The 15,176-nt window shown below is 41.4% G+C and overlaps 1 protein-coding gene across 6 annotated transcripts in view; it reads left to right on the top strand.

The window, feature by feature from the left end:
- Pibf1 (progesterone immunomodulatory binding factor 1) overlaps window positions 1-15,176 on the top strand; it is a 167,746-nt gene that overhangs the window by 128 nt on the left and 152,442 nt on the right. For 3 of the 6 annotated variants that reach the window (XM_032917806.1, XM_032917802.1, XM_032917807.1), the window contains exons 1-5: window positions 65-300; window positions 1,196-1,463; window positions 5,288-5,388; window positions 7,310-7,508; window positions 11,901-12,020. In XM_032917806.1, the coding sequence (XP_032773697.1) occupies window positions 1,212-1,463; window positions 5,288-5,388; window positions 7,310-7,508; window positions 11,901-12,020 (672 nt within the window). In that variant the 5' untranslated portion in view covers window positions 65-300; window positions 1,196-1,211. Of the gene's footprint in view, window positions 1-45; window positions 301-1,195; window positions 1,464-5,287; window positions 5,389-7,309; window positions 7,509-11,900; window positions 12,021-15,176 lie in introns of those variants that run through there. The other 3 variants (XM_032917805.1, XM_032917803.1, XM_032917804.1) reach the window with 3 other exon arrangements.

Here is a 15,176-nt window from a genome sequence, read left to right as displayed (position 1 = left end):
TGTCATTTTCGCCCACAGGTGGGCGGGGCTTTACTCCGGACTGCAGCTCCCAGCCTGCACCGCTTCCGACTGACTTCCGGGAGAGGGTGAGCTTGGTACCTGCGCGCCCTAGGTTCTTCCGATTTCTTCTGGGGCAAGGCGGGTGGTTGTCTTGGTGACCGCTCCTAACGGTCCGGTAACCCCGAGATACTTGTTGAGGGGTTGCAGCCTGTGCTGCTGACTGAAGACGCCATTGGTTCTTCCAAGTGTCCAGGTGAAGCTGGTTCTAGCCTTATATGCGGAGTTACTGACGCTTGAGAGGTAGCTTCCAGAAGTCTGTTTTCCTTTCTTTCACGCCGGGTGCAAAGATGCTAAAATGCATCAAGTTTAGAATTAATAGATTTCTTAGCCAAAGAGGGAGAGAAAGAAGCCGGTCCTTGGTGCTTTGTAACTCACGCGAGAATTTGTTTTTTGTTTCACCTTTTTTTTCACTCCTTCCCTTTAAAAAGGAAAGAGGCGGATTGTACTGTAGCTCTTCCTGTTCCTCCCACTACACACACACACACACACACACACACACACACACACACACACACTCCTTCCTCCGCGTTCCTTTCAGAAACACTGAAATAGCTATTTTACTGAAATACTCAGGTTATTTAAAAATGCTTTTGTCGCTCCGTGAACCTGTTTTCAAATTTTTCAGTGATGCCTTACGTGTAGAAATAAAACCTGGCGCGTTGATGTCTCCTCTGCTCTTGCTTTATATATCCTCCAGGGACATAGAAACCTTTCCCTGCGTATGTCCAGACCCTTCCAGATTTAAACACTACTTCTGCGAAAACTTAACACTGACAAAAATCAACCTCCTTCAGTTTGGATACTTGGTATTATAGGGCTTTATCCTTTCTCTTTTATACAACTTTATTTACCTCTGAAGATTCTTGCCCCAAAACACACACACACACACACACACACACACACACACACACACACACACATACACACACATATGCACGCACCAAACAGGTGAGTTTCTGATAGGATTTAGTGAATCTGTTTGATTTGAGCAGTAATTCATAGTATTAATCTGGCTTAGATTTGGAACCTTCTAATGCCTAATGATCTATGCAATCTTTGGTGTCTCGTTAATGTACTATATGCCCTGTAGTAGGTTTTTTTTTTGTATATTTAACTGTTTCTTTTTATCCAACAGAAGATTGATTCAAATAATGTCTCGAAAAATTGCCAAGGAATCAAAAAAAGTAAATATCTCTAGTTCTCTGGAATCTGAAGATATTAGTTTAGAAACAACCATTCACACAGATGATGTTTCCTCATCAGAAGAGCGAGAGGGTAAAGTCAAAATCACCAGGCAGTTAATTGAAAGAAAAGAGATACTTCATAATATTCAGTTACTGAAAATCGAGCTATCCCAAAAAAATATGATGATTGACAACTTAAAAATGGATTATCTTACAAAGGTAAGATCAGATGCAAATCTGTTATTTAACACGGCTTATTATCTTTAAACCTAAAAAAAAAAAAAAAAAAAAAAAAAAAGCTGGCATATAGGCTGGGTATGGTTGCACATGACTCTAATCCTCGGAAGCAGAGGCAGGTGGATCTCTGTGAATTCTAGGCCAGCCTAATCAGGCCTGTGTAAAGGGATTCTGTCTCAAAAAATAAAAAAATAAATAAAAGTAAATTTTTAAAAGGTATATATCAGTTGGAACTTAAATGGTACACTGCATATTCCTTTTTGAATACTGCCCTTTTATACTTTACATATTGATGGGGTGTTTTAAATGTATGAATGAGTAACTTTGGAAGGCTCAATTTTTAAAGTGTGGTATTAGTGGAATATGTGTTTTCTTAAGAGTTATTTATAGCCATGTTTTTGTAGCTAAGTTTTCTGCTTCACCAAATGTGATGTGACTGACTGGTCTTATAGGAAGAGTCAAAATCATAATTGTGTTGTGGAATCTGTATTGTCCTTTCTTTAGAAGTCTGATTCCCTTGTTACCTTCCTACACAGTTACTGTGTCTGAGAGTTACTGTATCATAGAAGTCAGACTTAAGTGGCCATGCTCTTTGCCAAGTGTGTCATCTGTTAGCAAAGATGAACTAGTTCTTGTATTTTACTAGTCAAGAAGTAGTGACTGACTTCCGGACACATCTCTGCAGTGTTACTACCTCTGTTCCTGAGGCAGTTACTTGTTTCTCACAGTGAACTTCCCAGCCTTACTCTCCATCTTAGCTCCTCCTGCAGGAGCCTCTGTCCAGTAGCATGTTTTTGTTCTCATACTTCCACTTGTTAACTTGGTCTTCTATTGTATTTCTATGCTACTTAATATGCTGTGCATATGAAGGTACTTCAGCATTTTTCTACTGGAAGATACTATATTTATTTTGGGCCAGTGAGATAGTTTGGTGGGTAAAACTGCTTAACCATAGAGGCCTGGGGACCTGAGTTCCATCTCTGGGATGTATAGGGGAAGAAGAGAAGTAACTCAGGAGAGTTACCATGGCATGCGTGCGCGCACACACACACACACACACACACACACACACACACACACACACACACACTGGAGAGAAAGCTAGGCAGTTAACAGTACTTACTACTCTTACCATACAACCTGGGTTCAAATTTCAGAATCCACAGTGTCAGGGGATTCAATACTGTTTTCTTGCCACCGAGGGCATCAGACCCAAATATACATATGTGCAGGCAAAGCATTCAAACTCTTAAAAGTTAAATAAATCCTAAAATAAAGTATTGGTTTAAATTTTTATTATTTATTTAGTTGGGAGAAGCCTAGGCTCAAACACAGGGTTTTCAGCCTGCTAAGCAAGTGCTCCGGCCGTGAGGAGAATACATGAGGAAGAAAGAACAGTGACTTAATGGGAAAGAGTCTTTACGTTAATGGTTGAGCCAGCAGAGCACATTAGGCTTGAAGCTCTTCTGTCTTGCCTTGTGTGTTTGAGCTGCTGAAACAAAGACTTTAGGAACAGGAGTTTGTTTTCACAGTGTGGAGGGGAGATATCCAGGGGCGGGTACGGCCTGTGAGCTCTTCATCCATTCTGGGTCTTCTACCTCTTGCTCGCCCTCACCTGGCCGACAGGTAGCTAGTTTTCTCCATCTGTCCTTTTCATTAGGGCAGCCGCTCCTGTCCTGGGCACACTGTCTGTGTAACCTAAGCGTTCCCCAGATGGCTTCCCCCAAACCCCTATCACATTGGTGATAAGTTACCACATAGGGAAGTAGAGATGAGAGAATACAGACACTTAAGAAGCACACAGTACATGTTAGCAGTTCTCAACTGAAATAGTAATGTCATTTGTCATCCCTTTACGTACCAAATTATGCATGGACACACACCCACAAACACATATAGACCTACCGCTTTATTTTATCTCTCTTGCTCTTAACGTTTGTTTTGTGTTCTGAGAGCACACATACTGGAGAGCACACGTAAAGCACATACAGAGTTCAAGAACTCTTGTAGGAGTTGGTTCCCCTCTCATCTGTCAATTTCATTTTTGGAAATTTCAAATCTGACTTCTATGTGTGCATCATTCTCCCTCCTCCATCCTCTCTCCAGCGCCTCCAGTGTATCTCCTCCCCCCAAAATTTAGGGCTTCTTAGCAAGATATTCTGAACTGTGTAACAGTAATCCTTAACACAGAGGTAAGCAAGGGCCATGTAACGGAGTTGCAGCCCATTCAGCAGAAGGGCCTTCCTGTCTGATACTAGAAGCATAGCCGCCTAACCCTTGAGGGTGAGGACACGGACCTAGGGAGAACCTGTCTCCACCAGGTCCCCATCGAAACGTGTCCTTGTACCCACAGATAAATAAGTGTGGCTTTCAGCCCTTATTGAACAGGCTTTGTTTTGCAGCAAACCACAATTAGTCAAAATGCAGAAAACTGCTGACCATGGGGAGTCCAGCCCAACCGATAGATCTATGACGCAACCCTGCATATCTAAGGCTCAGGGAACATCTTGGAAGAGGAGGGTGGAAATATTTTAAGGCCATATCTGCTGGGTCTTTCCTTCCACCATACAGGTTTCAGGGATCTAACTCAGGTCTTCGAGATTGGCAGGAAGCAGTTACCTACTAAGCCATCTCGCCAGCCCACATTTGTTAGTGTCTTTTAATAGACTGTAGGGACCCTGAGTGCAAAAACATACTTGTATTTTGTTACTGCTGGATTCTAGTACTTGGAAGAGTGTCTCACACATAGTAAGTCCTCCACTGTTAAACCTCATTTTTGTCCACTTAGGTGAAGCCTCTGGAATGAGCATTACAGACTTTGACAAGAATAGTTCCACTGGAATAGTGTAGGACTAATGTATACTGAAGCTTTACTCTGATAGATAGCAGGGAAATGGTATTACAGCCTAGGAGTATTGTGGTCAAGGCTGTGTTAGTTGTTGTTGTGTGTGTTGGAGGCAGGATGTATTTGCTTAATGGTAAAGAGGATCCAGGACAGAGGGAGCTTGCTGCAAGAGGAATGCTGTTGTTAAACTCATCTACTTTTTAGTGGAGAAACAAGAACTGTCTGAATTGAAAGGAAGGGAAAGGAATGAGTAGACTAGCACAGGACAAAGTGCATAGGGGTTTACAGAAAGCACAGGATATTAGGGAACTGTAAGATTTATTTCAGCCAAGCCATGTGTTGTTTCCAGTTAGTCACAAAAGACCTTGTTGGCAAAGATCTCTGGGAGTGTACTCTGCCACAGTTAGAAGTTTTTACAAAGACAGTGACTTGAAAGTGGTATACTTTTGCTACGAATTTTAAAGGTCAGATAAAGGAAGATGTGGACGTTTGTGAAATATCAGGAAAGGAAATTGGTGAGGAAACATAATAGTCCAGACAAGCATGTCAAGAGAGCCCTTTTCTTCTTCCTAGTTCAGAAACTGTGAGCTTAGTGAATTGAGCAGTTACTCATTTCGTTCTGGATGGTTTTGTTTTCCTCTCCATGGCAGTCACTGGGGGATATGCAGTGCTCGGGCTAACTCATGCTTACCAATGTGAGCAGGATGCTGGCATGCAGGTCCTGTCAGAGTGAGCTTTGTGTGTCAGTTGGGGAGAAGCTCTGTAATGGCAGCCTGGCAAAGACATCTAGAAGGCAGTGCTTCAGCCAGAGTTTTTGTGACTCTCGTTCTGGGTCTTTTCGGTGCTTTTCTTTTGTTTTGTTTTGTTTTGTTTTGTTTTGTTTTGTTTTGTTTTATTGTTGTTGTTGTTGTTATGCTAATTGAAAGCTGAACTTAGAACTTACTAGGTTCTCTCTGTTCAGGTTGAAGAGCTGGAGGAAAAACTTAATGATGCCCTTCACCAGAAGCAGCTGCTAACTTTGAGATTAGACAATCAGTTGACTATTCAACAGAAAGATGCCAAGTAAGACTTGTTTTTCACAGAAACCTAACCTATTTGTCAATTAAAGTGATTTTATTCTTGTTTATGCATTTTGCTATAGGCTGTAATAGAGAAATTTTAAATTAGATATGCTTATTTTTACATGTAGACCACCAAAGGGCAGGCTGCTTTATAACAGCATACAAAATGCACAGTTAAAATTTAACATTCATTCAACAAATAGTGGCCTGAATAAGCAACCGATAGATTACTAAAGGGGCTTTCTAAATTGAGCGCAACTTCTATGGAGACAGACTTTCTCTTCATTCAACATTCTGGATTAGCCCAGCTATTGGATTTACTGTTTTGGTTTTTTTTTTTTTAATACAATTAGTATGCCTATGTCAGGTATGTGTATACTTATCAAGTGGGAATTAAACCTGGCGTAGTGACACAGATATGTAATTCCAGCACTGGGTAGGTGGTGATCAAGAGTTGAAGGTCATCCTTGGCTACATAATGAGTTGGAGGCTAACTCTGGCTCAGTCAGGCCTTATCTGAAACAAAACAGGAAGAAGTAAAATACTGCTTACTCTCAAGTGTACCTATCCCAATTATACTTATGCAGTTTGTTTGTTTTTCTGAGACAGGGTTTCTTTGTGTAACCCGACTATTCAGGAACTAGCTCTGTAGACAAGGCTGGCCTGGAAGTCACAGAGGGAGGCCTATCTCTGCCTCCCAAGTGCTGGAGTTAAGGGCATGCACCATCACTATCCAGCACACTCACATTTAAAATTCAAAATGACATAAACAGTGACATTTTAGTAGAAAACAAATTGCATTGTTTCTAGAATAAATTCATGGGAAAGGCTCAATAAAAGTGAGTGTCCAAAATGAATGAATGATTGAATGAATGTCTGGTAGCTCTTTTTTTTATTCCCAGCACTTGGGATGCAGAGGCATGCAGACCTCTATGAGCCAAGTCTAGTCCACAGAGGGAGTTTCAAGCCATCCAGAGCTACATAGCAAGACTTGTCTGGAAATTAGTAAAATAAATAAGTAAGTAATAGAAAATCAGGAGAGGCAAGATAGGTTTAAAGACTAAGCGAAAACATATCCACAGATATGATAACATACCCAATTCTCCTCAGATTTTTGTAGGTCTCTTCTCTAGGCTGGGGAAGTGGCTCAGTTAAAATGCTTGCCAGCCGACCTGAGTTTGAATGGTCAGTGAAAGCTGAGGGTGGTGGTAGCTTCCTGAAAACCCAGCTCAGTGAGGGTGAAGGCAAACAGATCCCAGGAGCTCACTGGCCAGCAAGTCTAACCTAGAGAACACCCTCTGGGTTCAGCACATGCCCCTGTTTTTAAAAAGGAAGGGGAAGAAACAACTGAGAAGGACACTCTAGAGTAAGCTTCTGGTCTCCACACCGCCAGGATGGCTAGACATACCTTCAGGGCTCAGTGTTTCTGTGGTAAAGAGACGCAGTATCCGGATGAAAGAGGAGTGGAAATTACTAACGAGGCTCCAAAGCTGACACATAAGGCTTTAGAACTTTAGCGCAGAGGTTGTGAACGTTCCTAATGCTCTGACCATTTGATATAGTTCCTCATGTTGTGGTGACCCCCAATCAAAGAATTGCTGCTTCATGACTGAGATTTTGCTGCTGTTATGAATTGTAATGTAAAATCTGTGTTTCCAATAGTCTTGGGCAACCTCTGTAAAAAGGTCATTCAGTGCTCCAAAGGAGTCGTGACCCCTTCGTCATTTGTATTTTTAAGTTATTACCTAAGAATGTTGATTCTCCAATAATTTGGGACTGTACGATTACTAATTTGTGTGGATTTGCTACTTCATGTTTACCTAGATATATAAATCAGCACTGATGGTAGCCAAGAATACTGTGTAGAACTCTGAGAAAGGTCTCGGTGACTTAAAAGCTTGCCATAAATTCTCTTAACGTAGAAAATATCAAGAACTAATGAAACAAGAAATGGAGACCATCTTATTGAGACAGAAGCAACTGGAAGAGACAAATCACCAGCTAAGAGAAAAGGCTGGCGATGTCCGTCGGAATCTTCGAGACTTGGAGCTAACGGAAGAGCAGTATGAGAAGCTAAAATCTGTTCCTGAAGATCAGCTTTCTATTCCTGAATTTGTCTCTGTAAGTATCATGCGTCATCTGGACAAAACTCCAAAGAGATGCAGGGTAGTAACACATAATGTAATCTTAGTCCTCAGGATGTGCAGATAGGGTCTATGGAGTGAGTTGGAGGCCATCCCTGTCTCAGAAAAACAAAAACAGTAAGTAAAGAAACCAAAACACAGCTCCATCTGTTCCCAGACTGAAATTGGCTTAGCATTTTTATAGAGGCATTCTTCCTACATTCGTTTTTATGTTTATGTTTTAAGTTGGCACACAAAGGAATTCATTGCCTTTTGGTGCGTATTTGACATGTGTGTGTTGTTCCTCATCCTCCTGTCCCTGACACCCCGACTCCTGACCTCCTCCAGGCTGGTTGCTCCCTCCCATGAGTAATCGATCCCTCTTCCTTTCACACCTAATCAGTTACTCTCTCTAGATCCCATCCGCTGGAGAATTCCTCCCTCTTATGACCCCATTCCTAGGTTCGCAGTGCCATTGAATTTTAAATTAGGTTCCACATAGAGAAAACACACTTGTCTTTCTGAGTCTGGCTCGATGAAGGAGGGAGGTGGGGAAAGCAGATGCATGTAGGATAAGAACACTAAAATAAAAGAAAGGGAAAGATGAAGCACTGTTATAGGGGAAAACAAGTAAGAAAGAAAAAAGATCTCTCAATTATGAAGAAGTTAAAAAATAGCTAAGCCTAAGAAGGGATGGAAAGATACAAGTATTTTAAGCAGTGTGTAGTCAGTGGAGCATGAAAATAAAAGGAGATATGGAGGAAACATGGGGGAAAAGATCTTATAGGAAAAAATAATATATATATACACACACACATACATATTAGTATATATATACTAATGAAAATTAAAACTTAGATACATATTTTTAGAATTCAAAAATAATTTTTCGTACTGTAAAGCAAACAACCAAACCAAACAAATAAAAATGTCTTAAAGATGCACCAAAAAGGGGAGGGGGAATCACACTAGGACAAAAGAGAAAAAACGAAAAGGATGCTGGGTGGCCCACGCCTCTAATCCCAGCGCAGGCAGATCTCTGAGTTCAAGGCCAGTCTGATCTATAAAGAGTGAGTTCCAGGACAGCCAGGGCTACACAAAGAAGCCCAACAACAACAAAGACCAAACAAAAAGGATCAAGTGTTGGAGCCGGCTTGCTGGGCCCTGGGAAGTTGGAGAGTGCCAGGTCCATCTATGGAGACACAATTACTCACGTGGACTCCAGGCTTTCCTGTGGCTGATGCTGAGTGGGACACTGTTAGACACATGCCAGGTGCCTCCTGCTTTACTTGGTAGATTTTCTTTGTATGCCATAGGCCTCTGCTGGCCATACTTTGCCCTTTTTAAGAAGCAGTTTCTCTCAGTCTCCCTAGACACAGCCGATCTTACCCTCTGGTGTGGTTCATGTTCTAGATGGAAATGTCTCCCAAGGGTGTTAGTGTGGCCTCTGTAGGCCTGTGTAGGTAGAGAACCTGCCTTTGTACTTGCCTGACCTGCAGAGACTGATCCTGTTGGAGGGTATCAGCTTCACTGCTGGACCTTCAGAGTTCTTGGGCTCTGTAATAGTGAATGGGACATCAGTGGCTTCCACAGTTGAGTGATGTATCCACTGACATCAGCCCAGAGCTGTGAAGTCTAGGTCCTGGCCATTGACGGCAAGATTGTGTTTCTCTGTACTCTTCTCTTTCTGCCCATCCTTTCCTCTGATCAGTTTCCTCTCACCCTGCTGTCCACTACTGCCTGCCCTCTTGGGCTTTTCCTCCTCATGGTGTTGTGGCAGATAAAACTGAGACTCCCTGGCCAGTGAGTGGTTTTTGAAGTTCTTAGGCCCATAGGGTAGTTCAGTTTGTACAGTGGGTCCTGTCTCAAGATGACTGACTTGCCACCCACTTAGTCATGTAGCAAGACAATGAGATTCCCCTCTGCTGACACACTGCTTCAGGAATGAGTGTCCCACTAAAACCCTTAATTTGATTCGTGGTTCTTGAGGGCTTTGGGCTTACCCTGAGGGTAGGACTGCTGACATTTATTTGGTGTAACTTTTGGAAGCCACTTTTAGTCATCAACCCTCTACTGCTAGAGAGAGGTTAGGGTAAAGCTATATTTAGCTTGTGCCTGTTATATATGCATGCTGGTGTATGTGCACATAGGTGTGCATGCAGTAGAGGCCACACGATAGCCTCTGCTTAGTATTACTTAGGCATAATCTTGTTATTTATTTAGTCATTCATTCATTCATTCATTCATTTTTGAGACAGAGTCTCAATGACCTGGAACTTGCCAATTAATTAGGCTAGCGAAGCCCAGGGATTTGCCTGCCCTACCTTCCCAGCACTGGGATAATAACCATGTTCTACCACACCTGGCTTTGTTCTGTGGGGTTTGGGTATTGAACTCTAGTTGTCCTGCTCCTGGCTGACACGTGACCAATTGCTATCTCCCCAGCCTCTCAGCTCACTTCTTAGCAATTCATACTCTTTTTCTCTTTCAAGTATTCTTTTATTTCCTTTGTGGATTTCCAAACCCTTTCTCTCTTTGAGGTAGTCTTGTTTGTCTTACTCTGACTCTCCTTCTCTGGGTCATCCAGGGACAAGTTTAGACTTATCTTACCCTAACGTATTGCTTTTGAAACACCCATTGATAACATTTATTTGACCCTCATAAAAATGGAGAGTATATTTAAGTCCAGAATTTCAGCGACTCCATAACCTGCAAAATTAGTTCTTTTATAATGTTTTACAACAGTCTCAAAGGGAGGAACTATGAGGATGAGGCAGATTAGTATTGTCTGGAATTAGTTAGGGCTAATGGAATGTTTATGATTATTGGGGGTAACGATGGGGCAGAGTCTTGGTGTAGATCAATTCAGAATCTAGTTTTCTAAAGCAAACTTGTACTTAGGCTTAATCTTTGGCGTGAGTCTCAAGTCAGTTCAGTATCAGCAACCCTTCTAGCCTAAAGAGCTGTTGTTTGTATGGCCATATCTGTTTACAGGGCAATATTTGAAACTAAGCCTGAAGGAAACAGATTAAGCACAAGAAGGGCTGGGTGTGATGGTGCTCTAACAGTGCTTGTCCCAGCTACTGGAAAGGCTGAGGCAGGAGGATGTCTTGAACTCAAAGGTTCAAGGTGGCCAGCTTCAGCAATGAAGCAAGACCTCCTCTAAAAACAAATAAATAAATAAATTCAAAATTAGATAAAATATCTATTTGCTTTAAAAGTCCCAGTGTCATCATCATCATATATCTCATATAGAGAATGACTGAGAATTAAATTGAACAAGATAATACTTAATATTACTATGAAAATGCTTTTTATTTTGTGAAAATCCTAGAAGAATTGAGAACAATGAACAGGGTAAGGGCTAGAAATGGCCAAAGCCCTCACTGACAGCTGTTGCTTTTTTTATGTTAAGTATGATTTTATCCTGAGAGCCTTCCTTTTCTCCTCATTTATAAACGCTAATAATATAGCTCTCTGTTGTAAAGATTAACTGAGTATGTAAAACATATGTTAAATGCCTAGCACACTGTAAATGCGGAATACTACCTACTCTCTACTACCTACTCTCTGCTACCTACTCTCTGCTACCTACTCTCTGCTATCTACTCTCTGCTACCTACTCTCTGCTACCTACTGTCTTGCTGGCATGGTAGTTGTTCTTGGTTCTCAGTGGCTCAAAGTTTCTGGATCAGTGATCATATTATATGGTCGCTTTTTGTCCAGCTTTTGATTTAAATGGGTATACTGGCTAGTTTTGTGTTACCTTGACACAAACTGGAGTTATCAAAGAGAAAGGAGCCTCCCTTGAGGAAATGCCTCCAGGAGACCCAGCTGTAAGACATTTTCTCAATTAGTGATCAAGGAAGGAGGGACCCTCTGTGGGTGGTGCCATCTCTGGGCTGGTAGTCTTGGGTTCTATAAGAGAGCAAGCTGAGCAAGCCAGGGGAAGCAAACCAGTAAGCAGCACCCCTCCATGGCCTCTGCATTAACTCCTGCTTCCTGCCTTGCTTGAGTTCCAGTCCTGACTTCCTTTGGTGATAAACAACAATGTGGAAGTGTAAGGTGAATAAACCTTTTCCTCCCCAACTTGCTTCTTGGTCGTGTTGTTTTGGGCAGGAATAGAAACCCTGACTAAAGACAATGGGTCAGTTACAGTTTTTCTGCCCAACATATACTGTCTTAAAGAAATATTGTAAGCTTCATTCATAAGTTATTAAGTATATATATTTTTGCCTCCTGGTGTATTAGTATTCTTTTGCACTTTTGCATTAAATATTATTCTAACTAAATGACAGCTTGCTGCATTCAAGTGGCAAGCTGTGTGTGAGTGCAGTGCTTAATTCTGATTGGATTCAGGATCGCTTATTTTACCTTTTTTTTTTTTTAGATTCGGTTCTATGAGCTAGTAAACCCATTAAGAAAGGAAATCCATGAACTACAGGTGAAGAAGAATGAACTATCTGAAGAGTTAAGTACAAATAAAGGCCAACTGAAGCAGCTGACGGAGGTTTGTAGTATTTTCTTGGAAAGATATTGCAGCTTTTCCGTAGGAGCTTCTTAACATTTGTGCAAAGGACATCAAAGTGACACAAAATAAGACCAGGGAACTCATAAGTTCCAGACTCCTTCCAAATAAGTTGGCAGGACAGTCCTCATCACTGTTGATGTGTAAGCATTAATAGCACACCATGTGTTCTGAGAAGGATCCTAACCATATAAGACTATCATGCTTACAACTCTTCATTTACAGAAGGGCTCCCTGGACATTGGTTGATTAAAACATTGGCCAAATATCCCAGAATACCATCATGTACTTATAGTTGACTAAATAAGAAATAATGGTGAATTGATTTATTTTTCCTCTCTAATAACTTTTTTAAAAATGGCATAGCTGTTTTCTCCAAAGAGTTCATCAAGCTAGAATGAAAACAATTTTACAAGTAAAAGCTTGTAAAAGCAGTTGTTTCTTATTGGTTAGCCTTATCCATGGTATGAAAGGAAGTGACTGTCATTGTATCAGCCATTCCTCATCAAATGCAATTGACTCTTGATTCTTCTGAACATGTGTACTGATATTAGTCTTTCCCTGTATGTTAATCATTAACACGCATGATGCTGCTGTTCTGTGTCAACAACAGGAGGCCATATCTGCCCTCATTCCAGTAGGCTAGAGTTAAAGCATCAGTTTTTAACATTGGGTAGAGTCTGTGATCTTGATCAAGTTATTTAACATTTCTTTTCAAATGAAGAAACAATAGTAGTATTGAATCACCACTGTTTATATTTGAAAGTAAAACTCTGTCTTCACAAAGTATCATACAAATATTTATGTGATATCCTATGTCAAGGGCAAGTTTTTCAATGATCTGTAACCCAGAAGTTGTTATATCAACTTATATTTTCAATGCTGTACTTCGGCACTGTGAGCAGGATGGAAGGGCCTAGCCCCGCCCCTCTGGTCTGTGTCCTGCTACACAAGCACGTGGCATCTTCAGCAGTAAGCTCTTACGGCGTTCAGGAGAGGCAACTGCAGAGGCAATTGCCCGGGTGGTTTGGGCTTTTGGTGGCCAGCAAGTCTTTGTCAAGTAGCACTGAGATTCTTGTTCAGTAGCCAGTGGCTGCAAGGTGCAGCTTTACCCATGCACACAGGGCACCTCCAACCAAAGTCACTGTGTTGTTTAATTTTTAGATTAATTTATCAAGTATCCGATTTCTTTATGTCATTTTCTTTTATCATTAGTGGTCACTTCTCTCCGAGTCCCTGCTCCACTCCCCTTAAATGTTTCTAGCACGCGTGCTCCTTTGACTCCCCCTTCTCTTTTCATGTCACATTCATTCTGCTGCCCACACATGCATGAGCCCCTTTCTACTTTCCTTGCCTTACACATCTCACTGCCGTGTGAGTGCACATACATAAAAGTTACAGGCTAGTATTTACACATGAGAGAAAGCATTCAGTTCCCTATAAGTGTTATTTCATTTTCTCTTAAAACAGGAACAAAATTTCATTACTATATGTTGTGCATTTTTATTATTAATTGATGATATCTATGGTGATTCCATTTTCCTGTTATTGTGAATAGATTATTAATACCCTTGTATATGAAAGTATATCTATGGTAGGATACAGAGTACTTTTGATATTTGCCTAGGTGTAGTACTAGGTAATGTCGAAGTCTATTTTTAGCTTTTTGAACAGCGTCCACACTGATTTCCAGCATGCCTGCCCCAGTTTGCATTCCCACAACAGTGAGTACATCTCACCAGCATCGGGCACTACTTGTTTTCTTGATGCTGACCATTCTATCTCTGGGTAATATGGAATCTCAAAGTAGTTTTAATTTGCATTTCCCAGGCCACTAAGGATGTTTAAAAATACTTCCTGTCCAGTAACAATAATTGTATTAGTGAAGCAAGATCACTTACATCTATCCTTGCTTGCTTTCTGTTCTGATAAACACCATGACTAAAGCAACTTGGAGAGGAAAGGGTTCATTTAATGCGACACTTTATAGCTCCTCACCTTGTGAGAGAGAGCCTGGAGGCAGGACTGAGGCAGCCACTGTGGAGGAGTGCTGCTTACAGCCTTGCCCCCAGACTCATGGTCGACTATCTGTCCTATGTAGGCCTGACCCACCTGCCTAGAGATGGCACTGCACAATACAATGGAATCTCCTACATCAATTCTAAAAAATGTCCACAGACCAATCTAATGGAGACAGTTCATTTGCGACTCCTTCTTTCCAGGTGTGTCAAGTTGACAATCAACATCAGCAACCACAAAATCCTATTAGTTAAGATTTTAATTATGTGATATTTAAACAAAAAGTTTAGACTTAATATAAAAAGCAAATGTATTATAAACAGGTAAGGACTATAAAGGATATTATGATCTTTAAGGGGAGGTGTTAAAATCTGCATTATTGAAGAGTTAGCTGGAGATGGTAGGCTTCTAGGATCCAATTAGTAGCAGAGAACCATTATCTTAAGTAGTTAACTAGTCATCAGCTCCTAGTTTACCAGAAATATTAAATGAAGTGGCCCTCAAAATTGCCCATCAAATACACATAGCAAAAAATGTCTATTTTTTATTGGTTATTTTATTTACATTTCAAATGTCATTCCCTTTCCCAGTGTACTGGCTAATTTTGTGTATCAACTTGACACAAGCTGGAAGGAGCCTCAGTTGTGGAAATGCCTTCATGAGATCCAGCTGTAAGGCATTTTCTCAATTAGAGGTCAAGGTGGGAGGACCCAGCCCATTGTGGGTGGTGCCATCCCTGGGCTGGTGGTCTAGGGTTCTATAAGAAAGCAAGCTGAGCAAACCAGTAAGTAACATTCCTCCATGTCCTCTGCATCAGCTTTTGCTTCCTGACCTGCTTGAGTTCCAGTCCTGACTTCCTTTGTTGATAAAACAGCAATGTGGAAGTGTGAGCTGAATAAACCCTTTCCTCCCCAACTTGCTTCATGGTCATGATGTTTGTGCAGGAATAGAAACCCTGACTAAGACACCCAGTTTCCCCTCCCCAGTTTCCCCTCCCCAGTTTCCTTCTATCCCATCTCCCCTCTCCCTGCTTCTATGAGGATGCTCTCCTACCTATTCACCCTTCAGTCCTTGCCATTACTTCTCCACTGGGGTCTCCGTGCTCAGTCCAGTGGTTGG

This window comes from Rattus rattus, chromosome 12, assembly GCF_011064425.1.
Source record: "Rattus rattus isolate New Zealand chromosome 12, Rrattus_CSIRO_v1, whole genome shotgun sequence".
NCBI classification, from domain to species: Eukaryota; Metazoa; Chordata; class Mammalia; order Rodentia; family Muridae; genus Rattus; species Rattus rattus.
Note: the sequence above shows the minus strand (reverse complement) of the source record. Positions and strands in the feature narration are given on the sequence as shown.